The sequence below is a fragment of the Plecotus auritus genome, assembly GCF_963455305.1.
Source record: "Plecotus auritus genome assembly, chromosome: 1".
NCBI lineage: Eukaryota > Metazoa > Chordata > Mammalia > Chiroptera > Vespertilionidae > Plecotus > Plecotus auritus.
This window is the reverse complement of record NC_137770.1, coordinates 80,536,915-80,561,644: the sequence shown is the minus strand read 5'-3', so window position 1 is coordinate 80,561,644 and position 24,730 is coordinate 80,536,915. Positions and strand designations below refer to the sequence as shown.

At 37.4% G+C, this 24,730-nt stretch overlaps 1 protein-coding gene and 1 pseudogene across 2 annotated transcripts; both read right to left on the bottom strand.

Annotated features, from left to right (window-relative positions):
- Positions 1-2,297: 2,297 nt before the first annotated feature.
- Positions 2,298-2,682, bottom strand: LOC308254706 (ras-related protein R-Ras2-like; annotated as a pseudogene). Its single transcript has one exon. The product of its transcript is annotated as a ras-related protein R-Ras2-like (transcript).
- Positions 2,683-10,764: 8,082 nt separating this feature from the next.
- LOC308254537 (olfactory receptor 4F3/4F16/4F29-like) lies at positions 10,765-11,718 on the bottom strand (the record flags this gene model as incomplete). Its single annotated transcript, XM_080680672.1, has 1 exon — positions 10,765-11,718. The coding sequence occupies one exon, from the start codon at positions 11,716-11,718 to the stop codon at positions 10,765-10,767; it is 954 nt and encodes a 317-aa protein (XP_080536798.1).
- Between the last annotated feature and the right edge of the window lie 13,012 nt (positions 11,719-24,730).

Here is a 24,730-nt window from a genome sequence, read left to right as displayed (position 1 = left end):
CTACAATTTAAAATATTAGAAAGGGAACAAGAAAAGCCCAGGGTAAGTACAAGAAGGGAAATAGTAATGGTCAGAGTGAAAATAAATGACATAGAAACTAAAAAATAATACAAAAGAAAAATAAACCAACAGCTGGTTTTTTAAAAATTATAAACAAGATTGATAAACCTCTAACTAGACTTAGCAAGAAAAAAAAGAGAACCCAAATAAATAAAATCAGAAATGAAAGTGGTGAAGTACCAACTGACACCACAAAAATCCAAAGCATTGTAAGAAAATGCTATGAACAACTATATGCCAACTAGCTGGACAATGTGGATGAAATGGACAAATTCCTAGAAAAATATAATCTTCCAAAACTGAATCAAGAAGAATCAGAAAACCTGAATAGGCAATAACAACTGATGTAATAGAAGCAGTAGTCAAAAAAACTCCCAACAAACAAAAGCCCTGGTCCGATGACTTCACATGAGAATTTTACCAAATATTCAAAGAACTAACACCTATTTTCCTCAAACTATTCCAAAAAAATCCAAGATGAAGAAATACTTCATAGCTCATTTTATGAAGCCAGTATTATTCTAATTCTAAAACCAGATAAAGACACTACAGAGAAAGAGAATTACAGGCCAATATCTCTGATAAGCATAGATGCTGAAATCCTCAACAAAATATTAGCAAATCAGATCCATCAATACATTAAAAAGACCATACACCATGACCAAGTGAGATTTATTCCAAGGATGCAAGGCTGACACAATATTTGCAAATCAATAAATGTGATGCATCATATAAACAGATTGCAAGACAAAAATCACAGGATCATATCAATTGATGCAGAAAAAGCATTTGACAAAATCCAACACACTTTTTTTCTGTGATAACAAAAAAAATCAATTTTAATTCCAACACCTGAAGCTATACAAGGGTACGCTTTATAAACCTCCTGGGACTGTTGTACACATTCAATAAAGTGACAACTGTGCAGTATCACTTAGTATCCTCAAAATCAGGAACAGACTTTTGAATTGTTTAAACACAATCCACAGAATTAAAAACGAAATCAGAAGCCATCCACAGTTATACTAATTGTCAACTTAAAGTTTTACACATGCTACCAGATACACAGTCAATATCTAGCAGGGATGTTGAGGGTGATTTCAGGTCCTCATCCTGTTGCACTCTCCTGGGAAGGTTTCTCAGGTAGCTACGTGACTGGCCAAAGATTGGCACAATCAGGACCAGAAGAGCAAGTCAAGTTCTACCACAGTTCCTGTAGTTTTCACTTTTTTTTTTCTTTGTCAGTTAAAAGTGAACAGTGAGAATTAAATACTCATCTTTACATATACACAAGGTATGCTGTGAAAGCATAGTTGCTTGCAAGCATATAAAAATACTGGTTAACTAGTTTTATAAGAAAATAATGTGTAAAAGTATATAGCAAAAACATTAATCATCTCTCACTCTGGAAAGATCTATTTCATATTTTATATTACAAACAAAACCAGTTTTAGTTTTTTTAACCCCCTTATCTAGAAATAATTACAAAGTAAGACAGACATAAATTCTTTATTTTTACTCTGAAAATGGTTGTGAAAAGAACGAAATTAGAAAACCAAGCCTATTGAAATGCCTAAGTGCAGAATGAGTCCAAATATTTGGCCACACAGATATTATCATCTTTAAGAGCAGGAGAAATAATAAAGGCTTTTAAAGCAGTTTTTAATTTATAAATACTATAGGCATTTTGGTATTTTGCCCACTGGAAAACAAAGGCTGTGGCATCAGTAAAGGTCTAAGATGTCTCACTTCTGAGTATTCGATTCAGTGTATTTAAGGTAACTAAAGGTGACATCAAAAGTTTTAGAGATAAGCAAAAATTCACATTTAAAAAAAAAACAAAACTCCCTATGTTTCTATTTAGATTAACAGTAGGCAATATGATTCCAGAAGATAAAAGTTATTTTAAAACCTATAACTTCAGCTTGGCAAACAGCTTAGGTTTCAAATCTGACTCATCCCTATTAAAATGTAAGCCCTTAAAAAAGAATGTGTCTGTTTACACAGATATATCTTTTGAAATAATCAGAAAACCTTTGAAGCAGCCTTAGTGTTTACTTTCCATCTGTCTTGAAATGAGCATGGGGTCGGCCTCATGGAAAGGGTCAGCCAGCTTCTTGGTCAGAGGCCACCCCCGTGATCACTTGTCTAAGGCTAGAAAGGTACCCGTGACGTCAACTGTAAGGAGAGAAGGTGAAGGCTTGCCTGGCAATTGGTAGCAGTAACTCAAGGGATTCTTAGAAAATGACACAATGGCAGCCTTTCTTGTCTTTTTCTTTCCACATTGGTTCTGGTGGAGAAAGACATTCCTGCTCTTGAAATTTCCTTCTAACCTGAATAAGTTCATGGAAAGCTTGATCTACAATCATCCTAATATCTGCAGATGCCTCCATATAAGTCACCTTCAGTTGTTGTGCTAACTGCTGTCCTTCTTCCTGTGTTACCTGTCTCTGATGATCCAGATCTGCTTTGTTACCAAATAAAATCATTGGAAACTCATCACGATCCTTTACTCTGAGAATCGGTCTTTGAAACTTATAGATTTCTTCAAAACTGCCTCTATCTGTGACTGAAAAAACCAACAGGAAATCCTCACCAGTTCTCATTATACTGTTCTCTCATAGCTCCATACTCTTCTTGTCCTGCTGTATCTATCTAGCCAGGCCGCTCTGTCATCTATCACCCAATGGTTTGTGTAGGAATCCTCGATGGTTGCATCATAATATTTCACAAAATAGGACTGGATGAACTGGATGGTGAGTGCCAACTTGCTCAAGCCACCCCAGCCAACCACCATCAGTGGTACTTCTCCTGGCCGGAGCCCTCCCGCCAGCAGGCCCAGGGCCATAGGGATGCCACTGAGCCCAGCCCCAACCCAGGCCCAACTCCAGGGATGTGTGCAGCAGGCAGACAGCAACCTCTCTGCAGCACCTGCCCAACCAGGCTCCAGTGCCACCCTGGTGATTCCCTGAGACTCTGCCCCACCTACCCAAACTGGGCACAGCAGCTTTTGCATATGAATGACCTGTCCTTTCTCGGGCTAAAAACCTGTCAAACAAGCTGCAGCTGGGTCAGGAAGCACCAAACCTATCAATAAAAGGCCCAAGACCCAGCACCAGCACTTGCTTCACAACTGGGCCTCATCTGGGCACTTCCAAACCTGATACAAAGAGAAGGAATCTGCAGATCTCTCTGTAGCTCCTGCTGGATTGCGCCAGGCAGTGGCTGACTTTGCACCTCCCTAGAGACCCAAGAGCCAGTATACCCAGTGGTCAGTGTGAGAACATACCAGATTACAACTCTTCACATCCATAAGCGACACACTCAAGGGGCAGACCCAGTGAACACCAGAGCCCCACTGAAGCAAGTCCTGCTCCATAAGGGTGTCTCCTGCACAGCAGCTCGCCCACTGTAGTCACAGCTGGACATCACAGCCAATTGGCCTGGAGGTCAATTCCTCCTAGTGACACCAACAGCAACCAGGACTCAACTACAACAAGACTGTGCACACAGCCCACAAAGGGGTGCACCAAGAGTGTCCACCTCAGGTGATTGGGGAGGCTGAGCCACTGGGCCCTAATGGATACCTACTACACAAGGCCACTCTATCAGCTCAAGGAGACTTAGCAGCTACCCAATACATAGAAACAAACACAGGGAAGCAGCCAAAGTGTGGAGACAAAAAAACATGTCACAAATGGAAGAAAGCAAACTACTGGATATAGAGTTCAAAACCATGGTTATAAGGTTACTCAAGAATCTTGTAGAAAGCTTCAAGGAACTTAGTGAGATTTTCAAGGATCTTAGTGAGAATGCCAAAAAAATTGAAAAGGATCAGTCAGAAATCAAGCATACACTGACTAAAATAAAGAATAATATACAGGGATTCAACAGTAGACTAGAGGATCCTGAGAATCAAATCAATGATTTGAAATATGAGGAAGCAAAAAATACCCAACCAGAAGAGCAAAAAGAAAAAGAATCCAAAAATATGAAGATAGTGTAAGGAGCCTCTGGGACAACTTCAAACATACTAACATGTGAATTATGGGGGTGTCAAAAGAAGAGAGAGAGAGCAAGATACTGAAAACATATTTGAAGAAATAATGACAGAAAACTTCCCCCACCTGGTGAAAGAAATAGACTTACAAGTCCAGGAAGAGAATCCCAAACAAGAGGAACCCAAAGAGGACCACACCAAGATACATCATAATTAAAATGCCAAGAGCAAAAGACAAAGAGAGAATCTTAAAAGCAGCAAGAGAAAAACAGTTAGTTACCTACAAGGGAGTACCCATACAACTGTCAGCTGATTTCTCAACAGAAACTATGCAGGCCAGAAGGGAGTGGCAAGAAATATTCAAAGTGATGAATAGCAAGAACCTACAACCAAGATTACTCTACCCACAAAGCTATCATTTAGAATTGAAAGTCAGATAAAGAGCTTTACAGACAAGAAAAAGCTAAAGGAGTTCATCACCACCAAACCAGTATTATATGAAATGCTGAAGGGTATTCTTTAAGAAGAGGAAGAAAAAGAAAATGGTAAAGATAAAAAAGAAGAAGAAAATGGTAAAGATAAAAAAGATGAACTTCAAAGTGGCAATAAATACATATCTATCAACAATTGAATCTAAAAATCAAATGAATAAAAAATCTGATTAACAGAATAAACTGGTGAATGGAATAGAATCAGGGGCATAGAATTGGAACAGACTGATGATTCTCTGAGGGAGAAAGGTGTGGGGGGTGCAGGAAGAGATTGGACAAAGGTCTTATATGCATGTATGCATTAACTATGGACACAGACAATAGGGTGGAGAGGGCCTGGGGTGAGGTGGGAACTGGGTGGAGGGGACCTATGGGGGGAAAATATAGGGACATCTGTAATAATCTCAACAATAAAGATTTTAAAAAATTAAGATACTTAGGAATAAACTTAACCAAGAAGGTAAAAGATCTGTACTCAGAAAACTACAAGACATTGGAAAAAGAGATAGAGGAAGATATAAACAAGTAGAAGAATATACCATGTTCATGGATTAGTAGATATACCATGGTCATGGATTAAAATGTTCATATTACCCAAACCAATATTTAGATTCAATGCAATCTCTATTAAAATACCAACGGCATATATTACAGATCTAGGATAAACACTCCAAAAATGTATATGGAACCAAAAAATACCCGATTAGGTGCAGCAATCTTGAGAAAGAAGAGCAAAGTTGGAGAAATCATAATACCAGATATCAAGTATACTACAAAGCCACTATAATCAAAACAGCCTGGTACAGGCCCAAGAGCAGGTATATAGATCAATGGAACAGAACAGAGAACCCAGAAATCGACACAAGCCATTATGCCCAATTAATATTTGACATTGGAGGCAAGAACATACAATGGAATCAAGACAGTGTCTTCAATAAATGGTGTTGGGATAATTGGACAGGTACATGTAAAAAAATGAAACTAGACCACCAACTTATTGTACACCATACACAAGAATAAACTCAAAATGGATAAAAGATTTAAATGTAAGTCATGAAACCATAAAATTCTTAGAAGAAAACATAGGCAGCAAAATCTCAGACATCTCTCATAGCAATTTGTTTACTGATACATCTCCTAGACCTAGCACAAAGAAACTGAGAAAATAAACAAATGGGACTACATCAAAATAAAAAGCTTTTGCACAGCAAAATAAACCATCAACAAAATGAAAAGAGAGCCCAATGCATGGTAAAACATATTTTCCAATGATACATTCCATAAGGGGTTAATTTCCAAAATATATAAGACTCATACATCTTAACAAAAGAAAGACAAACAATCCAATTAAAAAATGGGCAAAGGACCTAAATAGACACTTCTCGAAGTGTACATACAAAAGGCCAAGACACATATAAAAAATGCTCAAGCCTGGCCAGCATGGCTCAGTAGTTTAGTGTCGACTTATGAACAAGGAGGTCATGGTTTGATTCCCAGTCAGGGCACATGCCCAGGTTGCAGGCTCAACCCTCAGTGGGAGGCATGTGGGAGGTAGCCAATCACTGATTCTCTCTCATCATTGATGTTTTCATCTCTCTTTCTCTCTCCCTTCCTCTCTAAAATCAATAAAAACAAATTTTTAAGATAAAATGAAATTTTAAATGTTCAAAGTCACTAATCATTTAAGAGATGAAAACCAAAATGACAATGAGATACCATCTCACACCTGTCAGAATGGCTATCATCAACAAATGACAAGTGTTGGCAAGAATGTGGAGAAAAGGGAACCCTCATAAACTGCTGGTGGGAATTCAGACTGGTGCAGCCACTTTGGAAAACAGTATGGAGTTTCCTCAAAAAAATTAAAAATGGAACTCCCAATTGACCCAGTAATCCCACTTCTAGGTGTATATCTCAAAAAAATCAGAAACACCAATCAGAAAGAACATATGCACGCCTATGTTCATAGCAGCACAATTTATAATAGCTGAGATTTGGAAATAACCTAAGTGCCCATCAGCAGATGAATGGATTAAAAAAACAGTGGTACATCTACACAGTGGAATACTGCACTGCTGTAAAAAAGAAAGAATTCTTACCATTTGCAACAGCATGGATGGAACTAGAGAGCATTATGCTAAGCGAAATAAGCCAGATAAAGATAAGCATCACATGATCTCATTCATTTGTGGAATATAATGAACAACATTAACTGATGAACAAAAATAGATCCAGAGACACAGAATCATTAAACAGATTGTCCAACCTCAGAGGAAGGCAGGGGAGGGTGGGCTGAGCATAGGGGAGAGTTGTTAAGAAATCAACCAAAGAACTTTTATGCATGTAAGCATAACCAATGGACACAGACAATGGAGGTGGCGGGTGAAGGCTGGGGCTGGGTGGTGGGGGCAGCCTGGGAGATGACAATGGGGGTAAAGAGGTACATATGTAATACTTTCAACAATAAAGAATTTTTTAAAAATTCATCAAGCCCTAACAGGTTTGGCTCAGTGGATAGAGCATTGGCCTGTGGACTGAAGGGTCCCAGGTTTGATTCCAGTCAAGGGCATGTACCTTGGTTGCGGGCACATCCCCAGTAGGGGGTATGCAAGAGGCAGCTGATTGATGTTTCTCTCTCATCGATGTTTCTAACTCTCTATCCCTATCCCTTCCTCTCTGTAAAAAATCAATAAAATATATTTTTAAAAATAAAAATAAAAATTCATCAAACTGTACATTAAAAAATAAAAAATAAATGGAGTGAATGAAGAAAATATAATTTACAATTGAGTAAAGCATTTTTGTAAACAAAAGGTAATCTATAGATAATCTATTTTTTCCATCCCATTTGTCTCTTACAAGATCTGAAGTGGTCACTGTGCCTCAGCACATTTATTAAACACTGGCACAAGTCAGAATCATGGAACTGATAAAATCAAGAGGTCTTGAGAGACATTTACAGGGGCATCCAGTGTGTCTTAAAAACTGATTCCATCAAAACTTGATTGGATCCACCTTGTTGGTTCCCTCATTCGTGAGTCAAATAAATGACATATGACCATTTTATATTAGCTTTGTTTTTAATTTTTAAAAATTATACTTTGACTATTCTGAAGGTCCCAACAAGATATCCAAGTAGACTCACTTTCTGGAGCCAGTAGTAAACTATTTCCCAAGGAATGCAACTCATGGGATGTTTAAGCCCAGGCATGACTCTTCTTGGTTCCCATAATGAAGCAGCACTAAGACTTTACCTTCATCGACACCCTGATCTACGTTTTGTTTTTCTGCTTGATTGGTTTTCTGTTTATGTGCTTGTTTCTGTTCTTGGCCAAGTTTGTTTCCAATCCTGGTTTGCACAGGTCTAGGTTATTCCTCATTAGTCACAACAGAGATTGTGAATTTGGTCTTGTGATCTAATCATTATAAATCTCTCTATGGTGGGGACCTATTCTCTATCAGATGACAGATTATAGACATTTTGGTTGTTAGTTGGCTTTTGTTTTTTTCAGTCTTTTTGTCTGTTTCCATTTTTCAGTCTTTGTCTTGTTTCCATTGGAAGTAGAGACCCAGTGTGAAATTTTGTGTATCTATCTATACTTTTTAAATTTTGTAAATGTGAGTCTTGATCTATAGCTGAAGTTCTATAACTGACCCTAGGATTTATGTGTATGAGTGTGAAATACTTTCCTAATTCAAAGACATATTAATAAATTAAATATAAAGCCTTTTAAAGGAGTTCTGTTAGCATCGCTTTATGGAGATTAGTAAGTAATGACTTGAATCTAATATTCCCCAAATTTCCAAAACATAAAGTAAACTGAATTTCCACTGTTTTATATAAAAGGCCATCTTTTTCAGAGAAAAAATTCTCATATAAATTTTGGCTCACAGAATTTTTATATGAGAATTCAAATTCAAATAATCAAAATTAATTTTTGAACTGAATGGTTTGGTAACATTTTTTATAAAATAGCCATAGGTCTTCTCCCTAATCTCATCAGAATGGCATATAAAGCAAGCATTTAAAATTACCAAAAATATGTAAAATTATGTGGTCAATCAACTGTAATTATAATTCTGACAGTTTTATAGTGAGTCCACTGAAATATAACTTCTAAGATCCTTAGCTATTTTAAGATTTTGGTTTAGTGTTAATAAAGTATTTTGTGAAAATTTGTTGGATAATCTATAATAATAAAAGCATACTATGCTAATTACACCAGACGTCCTTCTGGATGACCTTCTGGATGAAGTCAGGGCTGTGAGGGAAGCCCGGGTACCAGGTGCTGGAGGGAAGCCAGTGCCAGCAGCTGGGAAAGGGAAGGCCTACTCTTGCACAAATTTCATGCATCAGGCCTCTAGTTTTTAAATAAGACTGAGTATGAAAACATTGGTCATGATGTGTGTGTGTGTGTGTGTGTGTGTGTGTGTGTGTGTGTGTCTACTTATATCCTTATAGAATGTCTATATCATTGGATCATGTTAGTAAAAATGTTCCTTTTTGCTACTTTAAGCATAATGTTTACTACCTTTAAGAATGCATAAATGGGATGTTGGTGGTAGTATGGGATTATATTTCTGAGTGTTCCTGAGCTTTGTTAGTCTACTGAAATCATTATGATAGACAATTCTCAATTACTCACCTTTACGTTGACCAAACTTTAGTCAGGTTCCTCTGAGCCCTCTTGTCCACTAGGCCTCAACCTGGGGCCCATACTTGCTGGACTGGATAGCTCACTTTTAGCAAGAATATTGCTAAATCAGTTTAGAGAAAAAACCTCACTTATAATATCCAATAAAATTTCTAAACCCCTACCCTTGCTATCTGATCACTTGGCCTGCCCTCAGCAAGAATCCTGTTAGGTCAATTCAACAAGCATTTTCCCTATTCTTAATATCTCCTCTTAGTAATTTTCCATCCACCAACACACCCTTTCAATCTGCTCTTTGGCTCTAAATCCCCACTTGTCCTAATTGTATTGGGAATTGAGCCAGTTCTATACTGAGGTCTCTTTTCTCCTGTTACAATAGTTCCTAATTAAAATCCATTTTTACCACTTAAACTGTCAGAGTACTGTCTGTGAAATAAAAGTTAGTTACTTTAGTTAAAGTCATAAAGTGGATTATTGAGATGTTCTATAAGTAATTATAACCAAAAATTAAGATTGACTATGCAAAGTAATAAGATATGATTTTGTTTATCAAGAGGAAAAGAAGGATAGCTTCATCTTAACATAAAATGTCTGGTTATTCCAGCATCTGAAAGAGGATAGTAAAAAACAAAACCCAATGAAGACAGAAAGCTGTAGAAGGTTCAGAAAGTAAATTCTGTTTGCCTTAGTATCTGAAAACAAATAATGATATATGTTAATATTTTGGCAATATTTGAAAAGCTCAGCTTTGATGGGTTTCTTCTTAAAAACTCAGAAATGCTTTACCACAAAACACTATATTGAAGAAAGACTGAAACTGGGTTTTCTCTCTGTTATAATGACATGACAAATTTATCTTGGTGTAATCTTAGGTAGTAAATGTTATTCTTTACCTTCTGTGTAATCTTCCAAGTTAGCAGAAATTCTTTAGTTTACCAAAATAATTTGTTGTGTCTTATGCTGACTATATTCTCCATTATTTTAAAATTATAGTTAATTGTCTAGAAAAGAGCTAAAGTTCCTCTACTGTTATTTTAAATATATTTGCATTCTGATCAATAGGTAGCTATGCTACAACCATCCTTTTTCTCTACACTACTGTTATAGGTTGATTTGTGTCCACCAAATAAATATGTTAAAATTCTTACCCCCAATACCTGTTAATGTGACCATACTTGGAAATATAGTCTTACAGTATTTGCAGATGTAATCAATTTAAGATGAAGTCATACTGGATTAGGATGGATTGGAATGTATTTCTTTATATTCTGAGTACCTTAAAGGAGTATGCCCTTTTGTGTGTTTCCAGAAATTATTTCATATAAATATTATTCTTTAGAATGTGGGGTCAAGATTATTAAAAATGATGGTTTACAAATACTTTATGTAACTCTCCCTTTTCAAAAATGAATGTCCCTCCCTTCTGAGAAACAAAATGGATTCAATATCGGTGTGTATAATAAAATTAAAGTAGAGCAAACAAGAGCTTCTCTCTGAGTTTGATCATCAATAATAAACATCAACAATCAATGAGGGCTCTTCAGAATACAGGCATAACTTAAGAGATCTTCCTGTAATTCACCAGTTGTCTGCATACTCTCCCAATTGCTACTTTCATTTCTTGATTCCTGAATGTGTAAATGATAGGATTCAGGAAAGGAGTGAGAACTGCATCAAAGATTGCCAAAAACTTATCCAGATGTGTGGAGGGAGATGGCCACATATAGAAAAATATCAAAGGACCAAAGAACAGAACAACCACAGTGATGTGAGCTGACAGTGTGGACAGAGCCTTGGATGAACCAGCTGAAGAGTGTTTCTTAACTGTGAAAATGATGATGATATAGGAAATGATCAGCATGGAGAAGGAGCCAACAGAGATGAATCCACTGTTAGCTGTGACCATGATCTCTAGTTGGTAGGTGTCTGTGCAGGCAAGTTTGATGAAACGAGGAAGGTCACAGTAAAAGCTATCCAGAATATTAGGACCACAGAAGGGTAATTTTACCACAAATGCCAATTGAACCGTGGAGTGGATAAGGCCAGTCATCCAGGCAGCCATTAAAAAGAAAATGCACATTCTTGGGCTCATGATGGTTAGGTAATGGAGAGGTTTACATATGGCAATGTATCTGTCAAAGGCCATGGCTATGAGCAGCACCATCTCCACACCACCAATGACATGGATGAAGAAGATTTGAGTGATGCAGCCACTAAAGGAAATGACTTTATGCTTTCTGAGAAGATCATAAATCATCTTGGGAGAAGTGACGGAAGAAACTCCTAGGTCTATGAAGGAGAGGTTGGCCAACAGAAAGTACATGGGAGAGTGTAAGCGAGGGTCATAAATCACAGTGAGCATAATGAGGGTGTTTCCTATGATGCTTGCCACATAAAATGTGAAGGAGAACACAAAGAGGAAAAGTTGGATCTCCCAGGAATCCGTGAGTCCCAGGAACACAAACTCTGACACTGCAGAGTGATTCGCTCCATCTGTTGGCTCTGTCATCATTGCTACCTGAAAATGTAAATTGTAATAATTATGTAATAAATTAGGAGGGAGATCAAAGTTATAAAAGCCTTTATCTACACTAGCATTAAAACTGACCAAATATGCCCAGGGCCTCTAAAATGTGACCACGGAGAAATTGGTGGCTTTCATGTGTAGTTGTTCTCTACTACAAAGTTGTTTCTGCATTTAATACCCTCTGTTTATTCCCAGTATTGATGCCATAATATTAGTCATGACATAAGATGGTCAACATTAATAACAGGAATTCAATCTCAAATCTTTTTATTTTTTGCTTCAAAACTAATATCTGGCCCCAGTCACATAACTAACTACTCTTGCAATCCCTTCCAAGCCTATTAACCTTTATCTGACAGACCCTTCTCCTTTTCCTCCCAAGTCGCCACCTCTGAAAACATATTCATCTTAAATATTACTTAATTGTTTACCACACCTATGATGTCTTGCATTATCATTACTAATATTTATTATTACTAGTATAACCACCAGGTTTTCTCTGCATTTAATACCCCTCTGCTTCCTCCCAGGGTAGATACTATGATGTTCTTCATAAGACACAAGATTGACCAACATGGGTAATAGGAATGAATTCAACCCCAAATCCTTTTGATTTTAGTTCAAGACTAATATATTGTGGCTTCAGTCACACAAAACTCTTTATCACTTTTCAACTATTTCATCCATTTCTAAGACCACCAGCCTTATTCTGGCAAACGAATCCTTCCTCCTGACTCCCTACCTCTGGGACATATTTATCATGAAGGTTCATTAAATTTTAATCATATCTGTGAGGTATTGTGTTATATTACTAGCATTTATTTTACTATCTCTTGTAGTTTAGTAAATTGGATACAATTCTAATGCCCCAACCACACTGTAAGCTTCTTGAAGGTGGAGATTGCAACTTACTCATATTTGGATTCACTGAAGCAATGAAAAAGTGGTCCACACAGAGGTATAAGTCCATGAATTGTCTGTTACCAGTTTGCATCATATTAGGACAATTTTACATCAGAACAAAATTCAAGTGTATGATTTTGTATTTACTAAAGTTCAACCCATGAAGGATTGGGGGCTAAAAACTAATTTTTCACCGAAGATAATTTGAGAAGCATTGCTCTAGGGTACTTACCACATGGTCTGACAAGCTTAAAACTATGAAAGGCAAAACTATGTAGTGAAAAGCAGTTTGTTCAAGGCTCTGTGGAAGGACTTGTCATATTATTTTGTAATTTTAGTTTTATTTGGAGAAGCAACATAGCATAGTGAAAAAAATAATATGGACTTTGGATTCAGAAAACCAAGATTTATACTATGATTCAGCCACTAACAAGCTAATTTGAATTCTTGAAACTCAGTTTATCTATGGAATTGCAATTAATATTAACTTCTCAGAGCAAGTTGTAGGAATAAAATAAAGTTTTTTAATTGTGTGTCTAATGCATAGATATTAATATGTAAATATTCAGCAAATTTTTATTTTACTTATCTTTCTTTCATTTGTCCATTATAGTGCTTAACACATGAGATAAATAAATGAATACAAAAATAAAATGGTGTTGGCCAGAAAAATTTCATATTGAAAAGATATTTCAATAATATATTATGATTATCTCCTATACATAATAATAGAGTATAACATTCATACTCTTTTAGTGATCAAAATAAAAACCATCCTATATTGATTAAATATATTTCTCTCAAAAAACACTGTATTTATTTGTAGTACTTACTACAAATGTAATTCATTGGGGTTTTTTTGTTTGTTCTCCCATTTTTTCTTTTTTAAAATAAAATATATTGGAATGACATTGTTTAATAAAATTATATAGGTTTCAAGTGTACAATTCTATGACACATCATCTGGATATTGCATTGTGTGTTCACCACCCAAAGTCAAATCTTCTTCCATCACTATATATTTAACCTCCTTTACCCTTTACTATTCCCACACCCTTTTCCCTCTGGTAACCACCATACTGTTGTCTGTGTCTCTGAGTTTTTGTTTGTTTGTCTTGTTTGTTCATTTGTTGCTTTCTACTTTATATCCCACATATGAGTAAAATCATGTGGTTCTTGACTTTATTTGTTCTATCTTCTGATGAGACTGCAACTCTCATAAAATTAAGGACTACATCTGTCTTATTATTAAATGTGTCCCAAAACTTAGAGTCATACCAAGTACATAATAAGCATATGTAAATATATCAGGAAATAGATATCTGAAAGATAAAAGAGGATGTATTTGGGTGATTTAAAATACATGGAAATATGACTAATTGTATAATTAATGAGTATGGGTTACATGACTGCATAGTTCCTAAACAATAGAGTTAAATAAAAAATGAAGAATTATAAAAGTGAAAAAAAATTGTCAGTCAGAGAAAAACTAATACCCTATGATTTCACTTATTTGCAGATCTAAAGTACAAAATAAATGAACAAGCAAACAGATTCATAGATACAGAGAACTGATGGTTGCCAGAGGGTAGGGACATTAAGGAACTGGGTGAAAAAGGTGAAGGGATAAAGAAGTACAAATTGGGCCAAAACCGGTTTGGCTCAGTGGAAGAGCGTCAGCCTGCGGACTGAAAGGTCCCAGGTTCGATTCCGGTCAAGGGCATGTAACTTGGTTGCAGGCACATCCCCAGTAGGAGGTGTGCAAGAGGCAGCTGATGGATGTTTCTCTCTCATCGATGTTTCTGACTATCTATCACTCTTCCTTCCTCTCTGTAAAAAATCAATAAAATATATTTAAAAAAAAAAGAAGTACAAATTGGTAGTTAGAGAATAGTCACAGGAATGTAAAATATAGCATAGGAAATATCATCAATAATATTGTAATAGCTATGCATGATGCCAGGAGGATACTGAAATATCTTGTGGGAACATTTTGTCAAGTATATGATTGTCTAACCACTATGCTGTACACCTGAAACTAATACAAAATAATATTAAATATAAATCATTGAAAAGTAATTTTTTTAAGTGAAGAAGTTTTAAGAAAAAAGAAAAAATAAGTGAGATTAAAAGGAAAATATTAAAAAGATGAAATTGTGCCAACCTCTCTTATGAGAGTTTCTCTATAAGTTTTTATCAACTATGCACATGGGGCAGGAATGTATTTGTTTTTTGGCTCTATCAAATAGGTAAGAAGAGGAAATTTTAGGAAAAATGAATTTAAAGCAGAATAAGACATAAATATTAAAAACATGAAAATATATTCATTCAAATATCAGAAAATATAGAAATTTGAAAAGTTTGAGTCATCACAGGTTTAAAGTCACTTGAGATAGTCAGGATCCAAATCTCAAAAGTCCAGAGCAAAAGTCAGAGAGATTTCTAGGTGGAGGTATAAGGATATGTTTATTCACCTAAAATTTGTCAAATAACCATAGGGAAAAACTCCTGAGTAATGGTGTTCTGAAACTATCTTATCTTATAGATTGGCTATGCTTTGAACTAACTTTTCTTTAAACATTTAATTATATTCATAATTTTTAACTAATTAAATATCCATGATGCAAAAGACAAGGCCTAACTCTTTGCCTTTTGTTATGATTAATCTTTTTTTAATCCATAGGGAATTGATTAATTCTCCAAACAGATTTCCAGATATTTAATCATTTATAGATGAAACAAATATTGGTAACTAAGGTTCCAAATAATTCAAGTTGAACACAGACAGCTGTTAGGTTTAAATAAGGTACTAATATAAATCATCGTCCATATAAATATTCTCCTCAATTTAAAAATATTGTGGGTTTAACATCTCCCTCAGCTCAAACTTTCTGGATTTTCGTCTTTAAAATAAACTTGGAACAACATGGATAGGAACTGGAGAACATTATGCTAAGCAAAATAATCCAATCAGAGAAAGATAAATATCACATGATCTCACTCATATGTGGGATATAATGATCAACATAATTTGATGAACAAGATTAGATCGATCTAGAGACAAATGGTAGGAGAGGGGGGGATTAGAGAGCAACCAAAGGACTTGTATGCATGCATATTAGCATAACCAATGGACACAGACACTGGGGTGGTGGGGGCTTGCCCGGGTTAGGAATGGCTGGAGGGGGTCAATTGGGGAAAAGAAGACATATGTAAAACTTTAGACAATAAAAAATAATAATAAAATTAAAAATAAATAAAATAAACTGTCACAAAACACCATCCTTATATCCAAGTAAAATCCTGCCTCCTCTAATTTAAGACCACCTCTACTTTACTGTTTATAACTGTGGGAAATATAAATAATTCTTGCCCTAGCCAGTTTGGCTCAGTGGATAGAGCGTCAGCCTGCAAACTGAAAGGCCCCAGGTTTGATTCCAGTCAAGGGTACATGCCCGGGTTGTGGGCTCTGTCCCCAGTGGGGTACTTGCAGGAGGCAGCCAATCCATGATTCTCTCTCATCATGGATGTTTCTATCTCTCTCTCCCTCTTCCTTCCTCTATAAAATCAATAAAAATATATTTTTAAAAAATAATAAATAAATATGTGTCTTTTCAAAAAACTTTTATGTACATAAATACAACAAATTAATCACTTCTTTAGCTTTCTGTTTGCAAGACTCAACACCTTTTATATTATCTATGAAGATCTCTCTCACTTTTTCCCTTCTATCCAAAAAAAATTAATATAAAATTAATATAAAACACTCTAAATCCATAAAATACCAAGGAAACTAGTTCAATCTCCTGGTAGTTTATTTTTTAATTTTCCACACCATATTTTAAAATTACATTACATTGGAAATTATTTATTCAGTTTTGTATTTTTTTTATCTCCATGTCTTTTATTTCTATTGAAATTTCTTTAAAATCCTTTTCCATCTTATAAACTTGACAAGTTCCTAATAAATTTGCTTCCCTTTTCACAGAAGATGATCAATAAATACCCATCTCTTTTAAAAATTTAATGGAAAAATACAGTTACCCTTTTTTAATATTTTCATGTATCATCAATTTTTCTTGCCTGTTTATCAAGTGTCAGAGAGTGAGAATCATTTCCTTAATCAGCATCGAGATCAGAGCGATTAGTTGCAACCTATGCTGAATCCAAACTATTAAAAAACCATTTGACTTTTTCTAATGTCTTTCACATTACTTAAGGAACAATTTAATTCTAATTAAATGTCAAGGTCAGTTAACCTTTTCCAATATGTCAATAAACTTTTCAAAATTATTCTTTTATACTATTCAGTCTCATATCGTAGACACTAACTACTTTGCTTTAGGATAACACTCAAGCACTTGAGTATATGGCTCATACTAGTATTCATAGCAATTCCAAAGACAAAATTATGTCCAAACTAAAGCTATTGTTAAATTTATTTTCATCCTTCCATTTTACCTGTCTGAAGAGAACAGCATCTTCCAGGAGTCTGAGATTTCCCTGTGTTCTCTAACACAAAGTGCCATATAAAATCCTGCCATAACAACAAGTGAAGCTTATTAGAGCTCAAGAGGACAGTGACCAAGTGATACTGCAAAAGAGTGAGTCTAGAAAGAGCTTATGGATCAAGAGACTTTGCCCCTGGAGAACTATTTCATTTGACCAGAGCAACCAAAAGATCTAAAAATTAATAATAAGACACCAGAGAGGAAGAAGAAACAAGAGTGGAATGTTTTTGCTTGAAATCTTAATGCTATTTTGTTGGAAATTTTATAAATATTGGTAGTTACCCATTAGAATTAATCTCTGAAAATTGGTAAATATTAACTCAAAAAAAATAACTATAATCATCTTGATCATCTCCAAAAAGCCAATGTGCTTAATATTTAGTATAGTTTAAATAGTAGAAGAATGTACATAAGACTTCATTTTTATACAATCATATTTTGAGTAATTATGGATGTGCATGCAGATTTAGCTATATAGAAATTTATTCCAGTGAATAGTGTTTAGAATTGAATGAAACTACAGAAACATATATCAATTGATGATAAATTAGTTATAATACATCAATACAGTCAAATTCTCTGAAGCCACTGAAAATCAAGTTCAAACTCTATATAGTACAAAACACACTGTTGAATGAAATTCTGGGTAGCAAATAGCATATTTATTATGTTATTGTCTATATGAATAAATATCCATTTCTGAACAAATAGAGAATAAACCTTTTTGATAAGTACTTCAGGACAGTGGAATTGTTAGTTGGGAAAACATGCATTTTGACTTTCAATTTTGTATACTTGTGTCAGTCCAGTTCCTGTTAGGACAAAAAAGATGGGCACACTTTAAGTAACTGGGAATATGTAAAACTTTAGACAGTATTTTAAAAAATTAAGTAGAGGTGAAACCAAGATGGTGGCATAGGAAAGCACCTAAACTGCTGCCTCGCACAACAATTTCAAAACTACAACTAAAAGACAGAATGGACACTATCCAAAACCACAGAAAAGCTGGCTGAGTGGAAATTCTACAACTAGAAGGAAAGAGAAAAGCTCACAGAGAATTGGAGATACGGCAAAGGGGTCTTTGTGCGCGCAGAGAGGAAAGGCGGCTGAGAGCCTGGCTGACTTTCTCTGGCGGGAGGGGGAAGGAAGCCCCCAACTGCACTGAACCCCAGTTCCGACTGCACTGAACCCCAGTTCCGGGTGAAACCCTATGGACCCAGGCTCATACAGGGGGAGTCTGGACTGTCAGGTAGAGAGAGAGGCACCCAGAGACTCAGAGACCCGGGGTAGACCCGCGGGAGCCCCGGCAGGCAGGGGTCTGGAGGCACGGGCACCAGTGTGCACAAAGACTGCGGAGGTTGCCACAGGCTTTCCCTAGCAGAAGGGAGTCGGAAGCTCCTGACTGCACTAAACCCAGGTTCTGACTGCACTGAACCCCAGTTCCAGGTGAGCCACTGGGACCCACACTCTTGCGGGGGGAATCTGGACTCTCGGGAGGAGACTTGGGAGCCAGGGAAGGCAGAGGTCTGGAGGTGCACGTACACAAGGGCAAGGCTGACAGGAAGCCAAGACTGTCTGTTCCGCCCTGAGACTTCACCCCATCCAAGCTGAGCACAGAGGCTTTTGCAATTTGGCAAGTCTAATCCTATAAGGCTGTCTCAGCACCGAACTTCTCCCAGAGTAGACACAGCTGATCCTCACAGCCAACTGGCCTGGAGGTTAATTCTTCCCAGTGATACCAACAACAATCAAGACTTAACTACAACAAGGCTGCACACACAGTCCACATAGAGTGCACCAAGAGTATCCACCTCAGGTTAACTGGGGAGGCCGACCCACTGGGCCATATAGGAAACCTAGCACACAAAGCTACCCTACCAACTCAGGGAAGCAGCAAAAATGTGGCAACAAATAAACAGATCACAAACGAAAGAAATGGAGGAAAACAAACGACTGGATATAGAATTCAAAACCACGGTTATAAGGCTTTTCAAGAATATCCTAGAAAAGGCCGATAAATACAATGAGGCCCTCGAAGGTATGAAAAAGGACCAACTAGAAATTAAACATACACTGACTGAAATAAAAAATATTATACAGAGACCCAACAACAGACTAGAGGAACACAAGAATCAAGTCAAAGAATTGAAATACAAAGAAGCAAAAAACACTCAACCGAAAAAGCAAAAAGAAAAAAAAAAAATCCAAAAAGTTGAAGATAGTGTAAGAAGACTCTGGGACAACTTCAAGCGTACCAACATCAGAATTATGGGGGTGCCAGAAGAAGAGAAAGAGCAAGATACTGAAAACCTATTTGAAGAAATAATGACAGAAAACTTCCCCCACCTGGTGAAAGAAATAGACTTACAAGTCCAGGAAGTGCACAGAACCCCAAACAAAAGGAATCCAAAGAGGACCACACCAAGACACATCATAATTAAAATGCCAAGAGCAAAAGACAAAGAGAGAATATTAAAAGCAGCAAGAAAAAAAACAGTTAATTACCTACAAGAGAGCACCCATACGATTGTCAGCTGATTTCTCAACAGAAACTATGCAGGCCAGACGGGAGTGGCAAGAAATTTTCAAAGTGATGAATAGCAAGAACCTACAACCAAGATTACTCTACCCAGCAAAGCTATCATTCAGAATTGAAGGGCAGATAAAGAGCTTCACAGATAAGAAAAAGCTAAAGGAGTTCATCACCACCAAACCAGTATTATATGAAATGCTGAAAGGTATTCTTTAAGAAGAGGAAGAAGAAAAAAGTAAAGAGAAAAATTATGAACAACAAATACATATCTATCAACAAGTGAACCTAAAAATCAAGTGAATTAAACACCTGAGGAACAGAATAATCTGGTGAATATAATAGAATCAGGGGCATAGAAAGGGAGTGGACTGATAATTCTCAGGGGGAAAAGGGTATGGGGGGGTTCAGGAAGAGACTGGACAAAAATCATACACCTATGGATGAGGACAGTGCGGGGGAGGTAAGGGCAGAAGGTGGGGTGGGAACTGGGTGGAGGGGAGCTATGGGGGGAAAAAGGAGAAACAATTGTAATAATCTGAATAAAGATTTATTTTTAAAAAGTTAAGTAACTGGGAAAGAGTTTTAAAAAGGCACAAAGTCAGTTGGAAAGGGGATAAGTGGAACTGAAGAGGCAAATGGAAGCTATTCTTTTCTCTCTGCATCCACCCTTGTCTTTCATCCCAGGGACAAATAAGGTAAGTAAGATAATATCAAAACAGAAGAAATTGAGCATCATAGAATAATTAGTTATTAAATTATTGCAGAGCAATCTAAACCCAAAATGTTAGCATCCCCCAGTGTACGTCATATGAATTATGTAAGGGAAAAGGCGGAAGAAATTATAATTAATATAAAACATAAATATCAAAATTTCCTTTTGTATAGCTGGTCATGAGACCTATTTTAATAACAATTTCCCTCATTTCATCTTATCTTCTATCAGGACTTAGGTTGGACAGGGTACTGTACCTGGTAGGATGAACAAAACGTTATTCCTGTAGATTATCAGCCTTGAGATGATCCTTTGCTTAATGGAATGCCATTTTTTTCCACTGGGCAAAGAAGTATTGAGAAGCACTCCAATAAAGCCCCTGAATTCTGGACTTGTCCCCATTGTGGAATAGAATTCAAATTTCCCCTGATAATTGAGATCTGTCAACCCAACAATGAATACTGTTCTTAGGTCCAAATAAGAGAATTCCCTGTCTTGGTGTTTATCCTACAAAAGACCCTAAATTGGCCCTTCTGAGGGGAAGCATGAGACTTCGTTGGCATGTCTGTAAGGAGGATTCTCCAAAAGGTCAGGGGACTCTGAGGGGACCTTGCAGAAGGCAGCAGCCCCTGCCTTGACTTTTATAAACAAATCCGATCCCCCGGGGTGTTTTGCTAGAATCTCTATGTTTAGTCTTTAAAGACCCGACCTTTTAGAAACATATACTTTCTCAAGGATACCTACCCTGCTGATTGTACCTAGAGGTTATTTTGAGTTTAACCTCTTGTTACAATAAAAAGCCAATGAGGCAGGCAAACAGGACTGCTTTTAGTACTAAAGTAAAACAGTCCCTTAGCCCTTTCTTTCACAGAGACGTGTGTCAGAACAATGTGTTCATCTGTCACTCAGGGTCTGCTGGTCAGCCCCGGCACCTTCCCAGACATACCTTTCACCATGGTGTGAAGATTTCAAGGAACTAAAGAGACATGTCTACCTGGAGCTTATACCCATCCTTCTAGATCTGGTTCTGGTTCCTAAAACTTAGGAAGTTTTTTCAAATTTCTTTGGGAACTTCCCCAATTCCACAAACCTGGCTTTCCAGGATTTTCTATATATATATGCATACATAGTTATCATATAATTATCCTATATAATAAAGAGCTAATATGGTAATTAGACCGGGCGGTGGAACAACCTTCCAGAATGACCAGTGGGCGGGGGGCAGGGCCGTGGTGCCACAAGGCAGTTGCCACTCTTTGCGGGGCAATCAATGGGGAGGGGGAAGCCTCCACTATCGATTGCCCAGCAGAGGGTGGCAGCAGCTGGGGCTGCAAGGGCCGAGCCCCTTGCATGAATTTCATGCATCAGGCCTCTAGTCCTATATAATAAAAGGCTAATATGCAAATTGATTGAACAGCGGAATGACCGGTCACTATGACATGCACTGACCACCAGGGGGCAGATGCTCAAAGCAGGAGCTGCCCCCTGGTGGTCAATGCACTCCCACAGGGGGAGCACAGCTCAGCCAGAAGCCAGGCTCATGGCTGGCAAGTGCAGCAGTGGTGACGGGAGCCCCTCCCACCTCCATAGCAGCGCTAAGGACCCCTCGGGGGATGTCCAACTGCTGGCTTAGGGGAGCAGGCCTAAGCCGGCAGTCGGACATCCCCTGAGGGGTCCCAGACTGTGAGAGGGCACAGGCCAGGCTGAGGGCCCCCTCCCCAGTGCACAAATGTCATGCAATGGGCCTCTAGTTATATATATATATTTATCAACATAGACAGGATAGAACATACTGTATTAAAGTTTTGTTATTTTAATTTATAACTTTCAAATATTTTAACATATAACTAGTAGACTTCCTTTTTAAATTTTCTTTTTCTTTATTGATTTTAAAGAAGAGAGAGAGAGAGAGATGCATGTGAGAGAGATACACCGATTGGTTGCCTCCTGTACATGCTCCAACAGGGGATGGAACCTGCAACCTAGGTATATGCCCTGAGGAATTGAACCCACAATCTTCTGGTGCACAGACAATAACTCCAACCAACTGAGCCACACTGGCTAGGGCGTGGACTTCCATTTTTGTCTCAGTTTCCACAAATGTCAGAGTCAGGTACTTTTCTCTCTGGTTCAGTGATACAAGGGCCCCAACGTGGTCAAAGACTAGACTCAGCTGTGTTTTCTTTTAAAACATTCTTCCCTGGGGTACTAGGATCTCCAAACCTACTAAACCAAAGTTCACAAGAAGAATAGGAAGCATGAATTTCACCCATAAATTATTTGGTCTTATTGTTAGAGTGACTTTTTCTACTTGGCTTCATCTATTCCAGCTTTAAGACATCCTATGTAATAAAAAGCTAATATGCAAATGATCATCATGCCCTCGCACCCACATGCCCTTGCACCCCCAGCCCCAGCACCGGGGCCAGGGGACATGAGGCTGGGCCAGAAGACCTGAGGCTGCGTCCTGCAACCTGGCACCAGGGTCGGGGGACCTGAGGCACACACGAGTGGGCGAGGACTTGACTCTGGGTCCCACAGCACACCCCAGACTCTGACAGGAGGGAGATTTTCATATACATTTTACTAATTTTCTTTCATCTCTGACACTTCTATTATAGAAAAAGTGCAAATATCAATATTAAAATATTTCCTCTAATTAATTCCCTTTTAATGTGCATGAATTTCGTGCACCAGGCCACTAAAATTATATATATATATATATATATATATATATATATATATATATATATATATGCATATGCCACTGGTTTAAGATATGTAGTGCATCAAATAGACTTCGTCTTAAGCTTGCAGGATGTTAACCTCTCACTTGGTACAAACCTAAGCATTCTCTAGGCCATTCTACTATTCTATCAACCAGTTGTTTCTTGGTATTGGAGCACAAGTCCAATGAATTCCATTGTGTAAGCCCATAGTCACACTTCACTTTCTATAAATATGTACAGATGCAGTATTGTATGTGACATCATAGATAAAGCAGTAAAGGTATTCTATTAATAAATGATAGTGCTGACAGCAGCACTGTGGGTGGGAAAGACAAAGCAGTACCTAAAATAAATAAATAAATAAATAAATAAATAAATAAATAAATAGAATTTTATATTATATAAACATATTACATATTATGACATACATTATAATATGTAATATTATATGTACCTATAGTATTTTCATATATGTATAGCTATATATTTTATATATTTACATACAATTTGTATATAATACATATTTATAATAAGTATTCATATATACTTATGTATAAATAACTTTTTGTAAGGTGCATTTATATATAGAATATTTAGCCCTATGGAGTGAGATTAGAGATAAAATTCCTGTGAAGAGAAGCATTTCCCCATTTCATGAAAGAAGGGTTTAACTCCATTTAATCTGCCACAAGGTAGACAGCTAGTCCTCTCAGAGTAGGGTGAGATATGGTACTACACAGGGTGCTGTCCATTTGCTTTGATGTTGTAAAGCTTGAGCACTCGAAAGTGATGATAAGCATATCAGGCTTAGTGAGGGGAAATTCATGTTGTTGATTTTATGCAGAGATGCCAACTATGCTACCATGGCCACTTTTAGTGCCAGTTAAGCAATTCTAGAGCAGCTAGGGAAAGAAGCTGATTGACATCCACAGGGATAGGTATTTTTGTTCCTATACAGTGAGTGAATAACCTCTCATAGGATTTTACATGGTCATGAATACTGTCGTTTTCTGTGCTTTTCTGAGAAGTCCACCTATATACCTCTCCCCAGAACACCAAAGTTTTATGAGTTTACTAGAGGCCCGATGCACGAAGATTCATGCAAGAATGGGCCTTTCTTCCCCTGGCTGCTGGCACCACCTTCGCTCCGACTAGAGCCACCTTTCCACTCCGGCCCGGAGCCACCTTTCTGCTCTGGCCCAGAGCTGCCTTTCTGCCTTCCCACGCTGCCCAGAGGCCCAGAGCGGCTGGGGTGGGGAGGAATGCCTGCATCATCGCCATGGCGACGACGCAAGCGACCCGCCCCGCCCCCGGCCGCTTGGTGCCTGCATATGCAAATTAACCTTCCATCTTTGTTGGGTTCATTTGCATACTCACTCCTGATTGGCTGTTGGGTGTCGCGAAGGTATGGTCAATTTGCATCTTACTCTTTTATTAGTGTAGATTCTTACTTAGGCTCTGAACAACTAAACAAACCATTAGTCCTTCTTACAAATTGGTAAGATTTGTGCCACAAGCCATTTTTCCTTCCAAAGAAAGTGTACAATGAAAGGTATTCCCTGAGGTTCTTTCCACTAGAAGGGTTTTTTTTCACTATTATTCCTCAAGG